This window comes from Trifolium pratense, linkage group LG3, assembly GCF_020283565.1.
Source record: "Trifolium pratense cultivar HEN17-A07 linkage group LG3, ARS_RC_1.1, whole genome shotgun sequence".
NCBI lineage: Eukaryota > Viridiplantae > Streptophyta > Magnoliopsida > Fabales > Fabaceae > Trifolium > Trifolium pratense.
Window position 1 is genome coordinate 37,262,306 of NC_060061.1, and position 15,375 is coordinate 37,277,680.

The following is a 15,375-nucleotide window of genomic DNA, read 5'->3' on the forward strand; positions in this document are numbered from 1 at the left end:
ATCAGACAGTCTTGATGAGATCAGATCTTGGCTGTCTGATGGAAATCAACGGTCTGTAACCATGGTCCTTCGGTACGCGCGCGACACTGGATCCGCGTCTATTAATGGTTTCAGAAGGTGGGGCGCGTGTATATGGTTGGTAAAATTACAGAAATGCCCCTGTTGCTCTATTCTTTCAAAAATTAAAAGAATGGGTATTTTGGTCCAATTGAAAATGTGCACCTTGCTAACTTAGACCTAACTAGGGTCTAAGTTAGAAAACCCCTATATATATATATATATATATATATATATATATATATATATATATATATATATATATATATATATATATATATATATATATATATACACGTTATTCATTTTTTATTTAGTATTAGATATGATAAACTCGTATTATAATTTTGTGACCTTGTACTCATGTTGGTTTAGGAATTCTTATATGGATTTTGTTTTTGATTATGGAAGTCTATGTCCTGTTACAGTGTTACTGGGTGCAATTTTTTTGTGTTGGGCATCAGGTTGTCATATACTGGTATATAACTCATACACCATGTACGATTTTATAATTTATGTCCTCCCTCCCTTAGCAATGAAAAAGTTATGGTCAATGTTTAGGTGATCAGAAACTAGTATTTGAAACTAGTATTTGATTGTTATCATGTTTGATGCTCATCATGTTTGACTATTGAAATTCTGCCTCTGCACTAGTGTTTTAAAATAAGGATATTGGCATTTGGGGTTATGGCTTATAGTTCAATGTTTTAAAGTAAGGGTAAAATTGGAATAAAAATGTTATAATTTATTCCATTCCGTTCATTTCCCAAACGATGGAGTGGTAACTTTATTCCATTCCGCTATTGAATATCCAAACAATGGAACGGAATTTGTGTTCCGTTCCGTTCCGCTCCACTCCATTCCATTATATTCCATTCTGCTCCATTCCGTTCTGTACCATCAATCCAAACATAGCCTTAAGCATTGGTTTAATTGTTTTTGTTTAGAATAATCAACAATACTCGTGAACACAATATCTTAATTACTACTTGACGATAATTGTATACTTGCAATTTACGTATCAGAAAGTTTTGTCATAAATTTACGTATCTCCTCACCATGGAAGAGTACGCATGTGACACCAGTATCCTTTACATACCGACTGTATATTATTTTCCATTTCCCACCACCACCTATATTGTCAAACACTATTTTCCAATGTTCCAACCAAAAACAGCAAATAATACACAACCAAACCAACCACATCTCCCTCATGTTCACGTTCACGCTTCCTCTTTTTCGCTCAAATCATTAATTAATTATCAACATATACTATCGCACTTCCTCTTTAACATTGCATCCACGCCAAAATATATTACTTATCAGTTTGTTTCATAAGTTTCTTAATTCAGATTCAAAAATAGTTCAACATGCAATTCATCTTCCAACTATATCATATACAATAATCAGTTCAAGTGGTATTAATTACTCGATAGTAGCAAGAAGAAGAAAGAGAGCGAGGAAGACGGTGTCGGTGACGGCGTAAACGGAAAGTAGTGTCAGTTTCCGTTTCTGTTTATTTGTACGTGATTACGTGGCGCGAGAGACTCGTGATTGAAAATGCCTCATAGAGCAACTTACATTTTCCCGCGTCATTTTCCAGAGCGAGGATTGGATGAATCATCAAAAAAGCTATTAGATCACGATAAGGACAATATCGTCAATTCAATTAAATCTGGAAATGAAAGCGACACGCAAACCAAAAAGTCACTTTCGTTTTCTACTCCTCCAACAACTAAACACGACGACGTCGTTTTCTCCTCCGGGAAACATTCACATTCCTCCGGCGATAACAAACTCCGAATCAAGCAAAAGCAATTAACGGCTTTCTGTGATTGGTTTGTCGACAAAAAACGAAATCACTCCGGTCATCATACTCATCATCACTTCCGCCGCCGATCATCAATCTCCGACGATGATCACGACTTTAATCTTTCTCAGCCGGAGACAGTCGTTAAAGACACTGCAATTGATCGGAATTTCGATCGGCAGGTTTCGCTTCCGAGGTTATCAAGCGATAGTAGCTATGCAGGAAGTTTGTTTTCCAGTGACATTAAGGAGGAAGCGCCGTTGTCTCAAGTCTCCACCATTACCACCGCCACAGTTAGGAGGCAGAAAGAGGAGGAAGAAAACAAAGACGCATTGGTTAAGAAGTGTAAAGAAAGCTACATCTTGCAGCATACGTTAGCGAAGAGGTTGGCTTCTTTGGCAAGTCTCGTAACCGAACCATTTCTCACTCCTGGCGCTGAAACTTGGGATGCTGAATCTGTTTCTTATCGTCTTTGGGTACATAACAATCGCACCATAGTTTCATTTAACGATATTTCACTGGTGCACGATGACACTTTAATTCAATGGCTGTAGTTTGAAATTGTTGTTATAGTTGCGCCGTTGCTGCTATGCTGCTAACCTTTATATTGTGGTATAATTTGTATAATATCGCCGATGTAATCAAAATTACAATTTGATGTCATTGTGGCCGCTGCAGATAGCAATTTAAAATCATAGGGTGCAAATATTATTCCAATACTATTTATTTCATTGAGGAGTGCTAGCAAGACTCTCTTTTCAACACTCACTATAATAATCTCTTATGGGTTGGAATCGATGTTGGTCTCTCACTTTGGAAATAGGTCCTGAATAAAGTGATGAGACCCACATGAGTTTCACTCAATTAGAGAGGAGTGTTAGAGAGAGTATTTGAAAAGGAGTATTCCTAGCATTCCTCTATTTGATTACATTGTTTTTGGATTATCAGGTGAGTGGGTGTTTGTCGTATACGGACAAGATAACTGATGGATTTTACAACATACTGGGGATGAATCCATATCTGTGGGTGATGTGCAATGATGAGGAGAAAGGCAAGCGGATACCTAATTTGATGGCACTTAAAGCCATTGAACCAGGCGAGACATCTATGGAGGTGGTGCTTGTCGATAGAGATGGAGATTCTCGTTTAAAGATGCTTCACGATAAAGCTCAGGAGTTGTATTGTTCTTATGGGAACACCTTGGTGTTTGTCGAACAACTAGGGAAACTTGTTGCCATACATATGGGGTATGTATGGTACTCTTCAATATAATCATCACATTTTTCCTTATTATTTAGTTGTTATTTTGAATGCATATATATTTGATATTGATTATTGAAGAGGTATATTCCTGATGGAGGAAGGAGATCTCCACAAACGCTGGAAGTTGGTTAGTAAGAGGTTGAGAAATTTTCACCAATGTGTTGTGCTTCCCATTGGTAGTCTATCTTCTGGGCTTTGTAGGCATCGAGCAATTCTCTTCAAGGTTAAATATTATATTAATGTGTTGATTTAGTTCTTGCTTTGTGGCGTGCGGTGTGTGTAGATAATTTATATGCTAGTAGCATATCAATTATCAAACAAAAAATTTCTACTTAATTAGTTGCACAATGATGGTACAACTACGCACAAAGAGGATTTGTCTGAGTTCATTTTGCACTGAGTTTTGATGATGCATCAATGTTTGTCGAAAATCTTGTTATGGATTAATTATTCACTATTTAATTAGCTGGTTTTTTGAATGCAGAGATTGGCTGATTACATAGGTTTGCCTTGTCGCATAGCTCGTGGTTGCAAGTATTGTGCTGCAGATCATAGATCCTCTTGTCTAGTCAAGATTAGAGATGACAAGCAGCTTTTGAGGTCAACAAAATTTTGTTATATATGCGACTAATAACTTGTACTTCTAATTTTTTATTGACCTCATATTTTCAATTGTTCGGGTTATGGTTTGTTATTTAATAGGGAATACGTAGTCGACCTTGTTGGGGAACTAGGAAATGTACATGGTCCAGATTCCTCGATCAATGGAGCATATGCTTCTTCGATTCCTTCGCCGTTACAAATTTCTCATTTTATGGAATTACAATCACCCTATATGGATGATGAAGAAAGTTCTCAACCACTTATTTGTTTCGACCAAAGTTCTTTTAATCCTGAAACTCGTCCTTATTCAGGTATGTTGATCTTCAAATTTTCAGAAGTATTTCAATTTCAAGTGCAAAGGAAGAATCTGTGTAGCCATGGTTATATTCTTGGACCTTTAGGATATATCGTACTTAAACTTATTTGTAGTAGAGCCTAAATTCTTCCATGTATTTTCTTTTGTATCGATTGTGTTAAAGCCTAAAGTCTAAAAATATACCACATCAGTTAATTGTTCAAATGATGTTTGTAGGCACAACCCACTGTCGTATATCCTTAGCCAGGTGATTTATCTTTTTTCCCCTCACTGCAGAAGTGATCTTTCTTCCTTTGCACCTAGCTCTAGTCCAAAACCAACCTTTCTCAGTGAATATATTTGAAGTTGCTTAATGATTTTCGGTTTCCTTGTCAAGTTTGTGGAGCATGTTTGGATTTGAATTTTAGATTTTAATCATTTTGGAACAGGGTAGCTTATGCTCTCTTAGTTCTGTTTTAGTAAACCTTATAACTAGCAGAGAGGAATTCTTGTTTTATTTTTAAAAAAGGAAAGGAATTATCGTTTAAATCTGTTTTGGCCATTATTCAATGATTTGCAGGTTGTGGACAGAATGATCAACAAGTTATGGAAGCTGATTTGTTGAAAGGTCATCAGGGCTCCGTCTGTGCTTCAGTTGATCAAACCTGTGAAATAACCAAACCAAATCTAATTCCTTTTGGTTTAAAAGAGAATGACGAGGAATGTGCAGTTCTAGGTTCAATTTTGCCTACCATTCATGAGAATGTTGCTAAAGTTTTTCCTGCCACTGAATCATCATTACATGAATATCCAAGGTTTAGTGAAGATACAGTTATGGTACAAGAAACTTCCAACAATGAGATCATCGTAACTGGAGGTTCTGTGGTAAAAAGTATTGTCAAGCAATGTATACTTAGTTCGTCCTGCCAATCAGAATTCAAGCAGGTAGACAATATAATTGAAAACAAGGACTATTTACCTGATGGGAGTATTCCAAGATATGTGAATCTTGAACCATCGCTTGCAATGGACTGGCTTGAGATATCATGGGATGATTTACGGATTAAAGAGCGTGTTGGTGCTGGTACTTTTCTGCTTCTTGAATTCACACAACTTTGGTATAGCAAACTTGTTTCCTCATTAGATGACTCTAAATGCTCCTTTCCTTTTAACTATGCAGGCTCATTTGGGACTGTGCACCGTGCTGAATGGCATGGATCAGTAAGTGATAATATACACTTCTTTTTGTCATGCCAAATTTGTTCGTAGAATAAGCATGTTCATGTATATAAACGTAGCTTTCTGAATCTGATATCTTCATATTGGGTGCTTTAATAGTCTGTTTGATTGCAATTGGATGAATGCCATTTAGCCTCCAAGACAAGTTGATTATATTATTATATTTAACTATCAATAGCTTTTATATTGGATCTATTAATACATTCTTTGGCCACAATCTGTATGTATGGAGATCCAGCCATTGAATATTATCATGGAACAAGTCAATCCTCGCCAAATATGTTTGTGTGCGCGTCTATTTGTTTTATATAATCTATTTGTTTTATTAATTGAAGGATGTTGCAGTCAAGGTTTTAACAGTTCAGGATTTCCATGATGATCAGTTGAAGGAGTTTTTGAGAGAGGTATGTATTGATTGTATTCATGAGATAAATGTGTTGAGTTGCCTCTTCATTTCATTTGTCTGTGATTTGGATTGTATTAACTATGTGACTCTGGTAAGAGGAGATCGGTGGGTTCGCCTGAAAATACACTACCAAAAGAAACACATATGAGTTGATAGACTAGTTATCCTCAGCCGTATATATTCCTTTGGTCTAATATCTTGTGCAGTTGTAGTTTGTCTTTTATGTCTTTTCTCATTTAGAAAACCACCTCTTTTCTAAGGAAATTTTTTTTTATACTATTATTTGGTAACAATCACAATTCACAACATTGCGTAGTTTATGTAGCACACTAAAATTAATGATTATGTGTTGTACTGTCATGCTTGAAACATGTATGCTCCTTTTCTCCAATACTAGTTTGAACATATTGAGATTTTAAACTCTTTCTTAAAAACCCTTTTATTTTCCCCTCTTTGTTAATAATGATATAAGATTTTAAACTCTTTCTGAAAACCCTTTTATATTCCCCTCTCTGTTAAATGGTGAAAATAATCTAGTTATGTTCATGTTGTTATTTGCATTGATTTAGGTTGCAATAATGAAACGAGTTCGTCATCCAAATGTGGTGCTCTTCATGGGTGCAGTTACAACAAGCCCAAATCTATCAATAGTGACAGAGTATTTGCCGAGGTGAAATAATCAACTTTTATCATTGATAATCTTATTATGTATTATTCTTGCATGAAGATGTGAATGTTGTTTGTTGGTACATTTTTTACAGGGGTAGTTTATACCGCCTGATACATAGGCCATCATCTGGTGAAATTCTGGATAGTAGGAGAAGATTACGGATGGCTTTGGATGTGGTTTGTGTCAGATATTGTTAATTTGTCACACTAAATATTTATCTTGTACATGATATATCGTTTGTCCGATTGCAGGCTAAAGGAATGAATTATCTCCATTGTCTGAAACCTCCAATCGTGCATTGGGATCTCAAATCACCAAACTTGTTAGTGGACAAAAATTGGACTGTGAAGGTGGAATGAAACTAATATAGCAGTTTATTGAGTTTTCATAAAATTTTGTACATGTAGGTGATTTCTTTTTTCATTTCATGCTCAGGTTTGTGATTTTGGATTGTCCAGATTTAAGGCAAACACTTTCATACCCTCAAAATCTGTTGCCGGAACAGTTAAGTCTCTGACTTTATATTCATTAGTCTCATCATATCAGCTTCATGTAGTTCTCTAACAATTTAACTCGTGAATTGTCCACTTCTTTTCTTTCCGTCTTTGTTTGAGAAGCACTCTCAATTTTGAAAGAGTTCAACAATTGAACAGTTGTAGCTATTTGCCAGTGCGCCTTAATTCCTATATAAAAAAAGTTGTTACTTCTTAGCCTTTTTGCTACTAGTTACTACCAATATTGTCCCAGCCTATAAGACCAATGGTACCGTTGTGTTTCTGATATATTGTAGTATTGGGATGTTAATAAATTGATGCTGGCGAGTCTTTTGGATGAGAGGAATATGCATTTTTAGGTGTGCATAAAGGGAACATTTTGAACTTATTATCCTGTATTTGGATTTGTTAGAGTTTGCATGTTAGCATACATATAGTGGGAAATTCCTTTTAATAGTTAAATTGGTCATTTTTTCCATAATTCACCCATTGAACTTTTACTTCATGGTACCTCATTTTCAATAAATTTGTAGCCCTTTATTATTTTTTTAGCCCGAGTGGATGGCCCCAGAATTTCTTCGCGGAGAACCTTCAGATGAGAAATCAGACATATTCAGTTTTGGAGTTATCCTGTGGGAGCTTGTGACCATGCAACAACCATGGAGTGGACTTAACCCTCCCCAGGTAAACTTAATGGGTATTATGGTATAAATTGTAAATATTTACAGTAATAGAAATCATTTGTAAGAAATTGTTAATTTAAAAGGGCATATAGTGGAAATGTATACATGTGAACTTGCATATTTCAAACAGATGCTTGACATAATGAAACCTCCAGTTTTACCAATGGATTTTGAAAAATAATAATCATCATGTGAACTCTCAGGTGGTCGGAGCTGTTGCTTTCCAGAATAGGAAGCTTGCTATCCCTCCAAACATCTCCCCAGCATTGGCCTCACTCATGGAATCTTGTTGGGCTGAGTAAGTCATAGTAATGTCAATTTTATAATACCGAGATTCACCATGCAGATTAACATGGTTTATGTTGTTTTGCTTAGTAAACTGCTGTTTTTACTTTTTTCTATGGTCCTATAAACATTGATCTGTTTACTTGGCAGCGATCCTGCTCAACGCCCATCTTTCGGTAGCATAATTGAGTCAGTAAAGAAGCTGCTGAAGTCTCCAGCAGAGGTGATAAAAATGGGTGATACGCACAAGCCATAATTGGTTTTCTTGTTACTGAAATTCGTCGCTCTTATATGAAAAGGTCGGTGGAATGGTGGTCATATATTATATGAATGACAGAACCTTGGTTGTTTGCAACTGTATATTGTAAATTAAAGGCTCAAATAAGTGTTGCCTGTATCTTATTATGGGGTTCCCTAGCGTCTGAACATGTCTATAAATAAGCTCCTGACTTCAAGCTCTTTTATCAGTTTATGGATAGCTTGAAGTCTAAAATATTGGAGGGTGTATATATGTTTCTGTAACAGTTCCTAAAATAATGTTTTATCAAATTTGCAATGTGATCATTTGGATTTTGGAAAGTGCTGCACAAAAAAGTTTTTTTTGAAAGTAATATTCCAAAAGTAAAATAATAGTCCTTTTGGAATATTTCTATAAAGTTTTAGCGTGGATTTATCCCATAGAAGTTAAAAGTAATTTGTTCAATTAAAAACTTTCATTTATCTTTTGCTCAATTGTATTAATAGATGCTGATCAAGCACAAGACGTCCAAAGCTCAGAATTGAGATATCCCATGTCCGAACTATAATGAAGAATTTGTTGATTCTAATGCATGTTTTAGTTTTGTTTTATAACTTGTTTCACAAATGGTAGTTAATGTGTTTGTTTAGTTGGTTAGAGTTTGATAGCACATAACGGCATGATAGGCGCAAGCTGCAAACTTGGCCATAGGCGCAGCTTGAGCCTGTGGGTTTGTATCGATTTTTTTTGGATTGTAAGCTTGATCCATTGAGGAAATAAAACACATCTTTTTTCAACCAATAGCACTTTCTCTCTTCCATTCACATTCTTTCAATTTTACATTTCTTCAACCTCAAGAAATCAAATCATACATGTCACACTTAATATAATCATGCTAATTCATCCAACACACAGAATACTACCAGACATTGGCAATTTTCTGCTGTAATATGATCCGAGCACCCTATTATATGTATCAGGACACATTCCAAACCAAAACTTGCGCAGCATCACTCCTCATTTAACAGCCAATTCATTCCACCTTAAAGACAATGTAGACACCTTTAAATTATCCGCAGCTCACCATTTTGTTGTGTTTATAAAACTCTCTGCTCTGCTACATCAATATTAAGAAATTATACAAATGGAACTCAATCCTAAATTAGTTGGTATTTGAGCTGAATACTGAATTTCTAATAAATAAAGATAAATTATAGAAATGGATTGCATGATGGGGGGCTAAAGAGTATTTTTCTACAATTTATATATGCTTAGCTAATTGTGTAAGCCAATAAAAGGCTATATACATGCCACCTTTAATTTGCAACAATAAAGTTGAAAGAAATGGTGTGTTGGTGTTTTTGTTGTCTCTACTTTTAAAATATGTTCTACTGATATGAAAGGTTTATTTTAAAATTCTTGATAGACACCAAATTTTATTTAGTTACTGCTACTACAAGAGAGTAATTGTGAGATGAAGTTAGTGGTGAGTATTGAATAGTAAATTAGTAGTAATTTCATAGGTCTTAAATACAAAATTCATCATTTATCACTATTAGTACGAAAAAACACAAACCTAGTTAATAGTAGTTACTCTAATTTCTTTCCAAGACAGAGATCAGTAGTGCCACACTTTAGGCAAGTCCAACCATAGTGTTATAAGTTTCAGTCCCAAAGAGAAAGGAGTTTGACCCAAAACAAGAAAGATTCTTGTGATGAAAGAAGAGGGGAAGAGGGACTTTTCTTGTGTCTGATGATAGAGTTAAAAGACGAAAGAGTGGACCCTAGAGAAAACACATAATTCTTGACTTTCTGTGATAAAGATATCTGAACTCGTGCGCGACATCCACAAAGTAATACTACTAAATTTTAATAATATCATCTTTCTTTTTGACATATTATAGTACTAGTATATATACATACCTAACTAATAATAATAATAATATCTACTTTTTAACCAACAATATATTATTATTATAGCCTAGGTCTATAATTCTTCCGATTAAATTTCTTAAGCAAAAATAGAACATTACTATTCTCCGACGCAATTGATTCAGTTGATAAATAGTTGATTCGTAACATAAAAAGTATGAACTCTCACTACATGTATTAAGAGACTCGTCAATTGATAACACATAAATATCCACTATCATATCTGAAATCTTAAAAAATGTTGGCTTAATTACTTAATTGGTCCCTTAAAGACATTTATGGTTTCAAATTGGTCCCTTAAAGAAAAAAAAGGTCAAATTGGTCCCTTAAAGACCTTGCCGTTAAACATTTTGGTCCTTTCCGTCCACAAACTGTTAATTTTTACAGGTGGCGAACTGGATGCTTACGTGGCTGCTCACATGGGTGCTTACATGGCTACTTACTAGGTAAATCATTTAATTTTAAAATAAAAACTTAAAGTTAAAATTTAAAATAAAAAAGATTATAACTTCTCTCCCTTGTTCTTCATCTTCATCATCAACTTCATCAAACAAACCCCAAAAAAGAAACCAAATCCTCAAATTAGAAACAGAAATCCCTAAAAACACCCAAAAAAACCCCAAATTCACTCAAACCACTTTCTAACCATAAATCAAACCCCAAAACCTGCAAAATAAAAAAATAAAAACAAAACAATTTCAAAATAAAAAGCTTAGATCCATTCTGATTTCTTATTCTTTGCCACAAATCTAACTCAAAACCAAACCAAAATCAATATAAACATATGCACAACTTTGCCACAAATCCATTCTGATTTTATTTTTTTTGTCTCTGTTTCTCTTATTGTTTATGTTTTTTCGTTTGATTTGTGATGGATGTGGAAGATGGTTGTTGTGATTGTTGAAAGTGGAAGATGATTGTGAGTGAATAGGTGAAAATGGAGGTGTTTATGGTTACTGGTTTTTGTTCTCAGATTCCTTTCTTTTTACTCTTTCAATTTCTCTGCCTGTGAATTTGTTTTTGAGTTTTTTTTGTTTTTTGTTTTTAAGTGTTTCAAAATCTGGATTTGTGTTGATGAAGTTTATGAAGAAGACGGAAGGAAGGAGATGAAGAAAGGAAAATAAAACAAGGTGTTGGTAGTACATTATTAGATATAATAGATATTCAAGATCCAATGGTTTTTCTTTTGATAAGGAAATCCAATGGTTAATATTAAAAAATTATTGAAGTCTATGGTGGAGCACCTGAAGTGTTGGTCCACCTTATGCTTTTGGGGTTAAAAGTTAACGGAAGAGACTAAAATGTTTAACGGCAAGGTCTTTAAGGGACCAATTTGACCCTTTTTTTCTTTAAGGGACCAATTTGAAACCATAAATATCTTTAAGTGACCAATTAAGTAATTAAACCAAAAATATACTTTTAAGTTTAACTCTCTTAAACTCCGACCTAACTCACTTAAACTTTTTATCTTAAAAAATATTTTTCCCATAAAAGTTAAGCTTTTTTTAAAAAATCAAAAGAAAAGCATGGCGGCTGCCGTCTGAGGTCAAGTTGAACTTAAATTATTAAGTTGAAGTCTATAAACTTTTGAATTCCGATAACACCACACACTTTTCTTCTACTTCTTCTTCTTCCTCTTCAGCCACAAAAACCTAAAACCCTCGCCGGAGAAAATTTTTAGAGACAAAAAAATGGACCCCAAGGAGAAACAAGCGATGTACCGCGATATCGGTTTACAAGTTGTAATGATTCTTGCACTAGTCTTAATCTTCCTCAGCATGCACGGAATTCCACAAAAAATTCTCGCAAAACTCCGAATCCGAAACCGAACCGGAATCAAAGCAAAGCGTCACTTCGTTCGTGGCGCTCAGCTTCTCACACAAGCTAGATCTTCCAAAAACAAATCCAGATCCGCAATCAACAACCTCGCAAACGAAGCATTAACCGAAGCAGAAAAAGCGATCGAACTCGATCCTAAAGACGCTGCTTCTTATCTTCTCAAAGCTATGATTCTCGATCTTCAAGGTTTTCGAACTTCCGCTCTTGAATCGCTCGATGCAGCTTTATCTCCTCTCACTGCTAGTTCTCTTGCAAAAGATGAACGTGGTGATGCGTTGTATAAGAGAGCTGAGTTGAAACTCGCAACGAGTGAACGCGGACGAGTTGACTCGGCTTTAGCTGATTTGACTGAGTCGGTTATTTTGAGTCCTAAGAACGCGAAAGCTTGGTGTGCGTTGGGAGAGTGTTATGAAGGAAAGAAGATGGATGAAGAAGCAAAGAAAGCTTACAAGGAAGCTCATGAGTTGGCGCCAGAATTTTCTGTGCCGGTTGAAGCACTTAACAGGTTGGGTTCATAATCGATTTTTGTACTATCAGCTTAATTTCAATTTCAGATTATAATATCATCATCATCAATAATTGGATGTTTAATTACAGTGACTAATTAATAGTGTTGTTAGTATGTTAAAAAACTTGAAAGTGAACATTAATAAATGATTCTGGCTTATGATAGTAATTAGTAAATCAGTTAAAGTGCGAAATCTTAGGAGTTTCATGAAGGAAGGAGTTTCAGTTTCTTCTTCCTTTTTGGATTAAGAAAGTACTAAAGAATCTTTGAGTTTGACGTATCTTTTCATTGATTGAAAAGAATCAAAATCAACTTAAAATGAAAAGTGATAACATTAGTACTAGTAGTACTTTGAAGTTAACTTGCGCACGATCCTACAACTGATTAATTATACTTCAGAGAAAGAAAATTGGTGTGAGGTTCCAAAGTTTGAACGCCGGTGAAAGTGTCTCACTTAACAATACTACTATTTGTTATTATAAAGTTAGGATTTGTGTACAAGAAAAGATGTTTTTACCTGAGGGAATCTGAGTTTATTTTTTGGATGAAACAATTTTTTAAAGTTCAAAACAATATTTAAACAATTTATTTTAGAGATTAAATGATATTTAAACAATTTTTTCATGCCACGATTGATCGGATATTACTCTCTTCGTCCCACAATGAGTGAGTCAGTTGACCGCGTCATGCATGTCAATGCATAACTTTAGCGATTAATATTTTTAGTTGTATAATAGTCACTCGTTTTGGGACGGAGCGAGTATTCAAAAGGTGAGTTATAGAGTGGACCACATGAACCCCATTAATATCAGGTTTGGTTTCAACAATTTCATGAAATAATAGACTAATAGTAATAGTGTTGAGGGTCCGTGAACACTTTTGGTGGGTTAAACAAATTTTAAAGGTGTGGGCAACAGTAAAGAAGTGATTATTCATGGTGTGTGGGTGTGCTTCTTTAATTAGCATTTTCATGCGCGAAATTGCTGAGCGTTTGGTCATATAAAAATGTTGGTAGAGTCTAAATTTTACTACTTATTTTAGAAAACTATTAACAACGCATTCTCTACTATGTACTATACACATTTTAACATTGATTGAAATGTATATGGATGCACCAAATAATAAGGGTCGCTGGTCGCTGGTCGCTGGTCGCGTATAAATTTTGTGGGCACATGAATTTTACAAGTTTGTTGAAATGTTTTGTTATCAGTTATCACCCACTACATACGTAGAATTTCACACTTTTGTTTCTTGTTACTCTTTTTCCACGTCCGTCCAATTTTGCACAGAACTCTCTTCCTAGAAATGGAGCCACATGGGATTTTAGTTCTGCTTCTATCAAATATCAAATTTTTTGTTTAATTAAATCACTAAATTTTAAGGTCCCTTGTTAAAATAAGATTCCCTACGTTCAATATTCATTCATATTCTTAAAAAAAATAAAATTAGATTATCCGGTGGCTAGAAATTTTACCCTTAAAAGTGAATAAATAAGGTGTCCGGAGTTTGAATCTCGACCTCTACCTATAAAATGAGACTCATATTCTTTATATTCACACAAGTGTTTTTTTTTTTTTACACTTAATATATATTTTTCTATTTTATCTTTTATTAAAATTTACACCAAATATAAGTAAATATAAAAAACTCAAGAATCTAAATCCCTCACTCTTCCGTGGGATTTTTTCATTGTTCTTCATTTTTTTCCCCTATGAATGACAAATGCTATATATTAACTTTTTTTTTTAATGAAAACTTACATTGAAAAATTGTGAAGCTTAATTTAATCCTTAGAAAAATAAAAGAAGCTTTTTAGTCTTCGATAAATATAAATCAAGACAGCAGTAAAAAAATAATAATAAAAAAAATATAAATCAAGACAAGATACTTCTTAATTGAACAATTTAGTCCTCATCTATCTCTTTAAAGTAGGGAATAAGTTGTCCGATTTATTTATCTCAAGTATTAAAGTTATTTTTATTTTTCTCAATAATTAAATTAGGCCTCACTCTCACAGTTTGTTTTTAAAGATAAAAAACAAATCTTCACTCTTTTGTTTATATTGGTGGACATAATTGAACAAGAATTGCTAACGTGTTCTAAAGACACATATTAAGAAACCTTTATCATTTTAGTCTCTATAACCTTATAACCTTTTCTTTGTTTATTTTTTTGGGAATCTTAACGAATGACTCGAACATTTTTTTAAGGATTTTAAATAGTAAATTTTTATTGTGTATCTATTTGATATTGTGATGCTGAAGTAGTACTCCAACTTTAAACTTATAGATGTTAGTACTTCATAACACATTGATGGCTACTTCACGTAACACTTTTTGTTTGTGCCACCTTAGGTATGTTGATATTCACTTTAAAATACAAGTATAAAATAATCTCATGAGTTTTGGCCATGACTATTAAATGACATTTCGTGGCATTAGAATTTAGTTTCATTAGTCCTGTGAGCTTAGCTGAGTCAGCAGAAACATGACATTATATATGTAGGGGTCGGGATTCGAACGCCGGTCATCCCACACTTATTCACCTTAAGGGTGAAATTTCTAGTCACTATGCTATTTAACCAAAAGAAAAAAAAAATTGTTTCATTAGAAAGTATTTTGTTTACACATCTGATGTAGAGCCATTTAATTTTTTTCATCAACAACAATGGGATTCATGCCACCAATTGTCTCTGGTACTAACTTTGTCTATTGGGTTTGATTCAGCAATGTAACAAAAGATAAAGAGCAGTCTTAAACTTCCACTGGGGAAGAATGTCTGTTGGAGAGGTGTTTCATTAGTTGTGGCACCACATATCTTTTCAGTGTTTATGGAAGGAGCAAATGAGGTGGTGCTCAGTGAAGGCTCAAGCAGTAGATCAGTAACATCAAAGCTGTTCTGAAATGAAAAATAAATAAATTTATGTACCCTATTATTGGTTTCTACTCTGTGCTAATCAATGTATACATCACTATAAGACATGTGAAATCGAGTACTTTCTTTATTGAATGAAAATTTTCCCTTTGAATTATTTCTAGTTTCTAGTTTTTAAC

The 15,375-nt window shown here is 34.2% G+C and overlaps 2 protein-coding genes across 2 annotated transcripts; both read left to right on the forward strand.

Moving 5' to 3' along the window:
• Nucleotides 1–1,126: 1,126 nt before the first annotated feature.
• LOC123914106 (serine/threonine-protein kinase CTR1-like) lies at nucleotides 1,127–8,636 on the forward strand. Its single transcript, XM_045965109.1, has 15 exons — nucleotides 1,127–2,343; nucleotides 2,816–3,114; nucleotides 3,209–3,353; nucleotides 3,615–3,730; nucleotides 3,833–4,044; nucleotides 4,609–5,112; nucleotides 5,209–5,249; nucleotides 5,603–5,671; nucleotides 6,243–6,343; nucleotides 6,435–6,519; nucleotides 6,595–6,693; nucleotides 6,779–6,847; nucleotides 7,390–7,521; nucleotides 7,724–7,818; nucleotides 7,956–8,636. Exons 1-15 carry the CDS (start codon nucleotides 1,618–1,620, stop codon nucleotides 8,059–8,061), a joined length of 2,799 nt encoding a protein of 932 aa, XP_045821065.1. The 5' UTR covers nucleotides 1,127–1,617; the 3' UTR covers nucleotides 8,062–8,636.
• Nucleotides 8,637–11,393: 2,757 nt separating this feature from the next.
• LOC123913766 lies at nucleotides 11,394–15,353 on the forward strand. Its single transcript, XM_045964615.1, has 2 exons — nucleotides 11,394–12,319; nucleotides 15,049–15,353. Exons 1-2 carry the CDS (start codon nucleotides 11,667–11,669, stop codon nucleotides 15,077–15,079), a joined length of 684 nt encoding a protein of 227 aa, XP_045820571.1. The 5' UTR covers nucleotides 11,394–11,666; the 3' UTR covers nucleotides 15,080–15,353.
• The last annotated feature ends 22 nt before the right edge of the window (nucleotides 15,354–15,375 follow it).

Excerpts from the sequence above, each read along its gene's own strand:
- LOC123914106 (XM_045965109.1), top strand. The coding sequence starts at position 1,618 with ATGCCTCATAGAGCAACTTACATTTTCCCGCGTCATTTTCCAGAGCGA. Across the intron at positions 3,731-3,832 it reads GATGACAAGCAGCTTTTGAG|GGAATACGTAGTCGACCTTG; the intron begins GTCAACAAAATT and ends GTTATTTAATAG. Across the intron at positions 6,848-7,389 it reads CAAAATCTGTTGCCGGAACA|CCCGAGTGGATGGCCCCAGA; the intron begins GTTAAGTCTCTG and ends TTATTTTTTTAG.
- LOC123913766 (XM_045964615.1), top strand. The coding sequence starts at position 11,667 with ATGGACCCCAAGGAGAAACAAGCGATGTACCGCGATATCGGTTTACAA. Across the intron at positions 12,320-15,048 it reads CCGGTTGAAGCACTTAACAG|CAATGTAACAAAAGATAAAG; the intron begins GTTGGGTTCATA and ends GGTTTGATTCAG.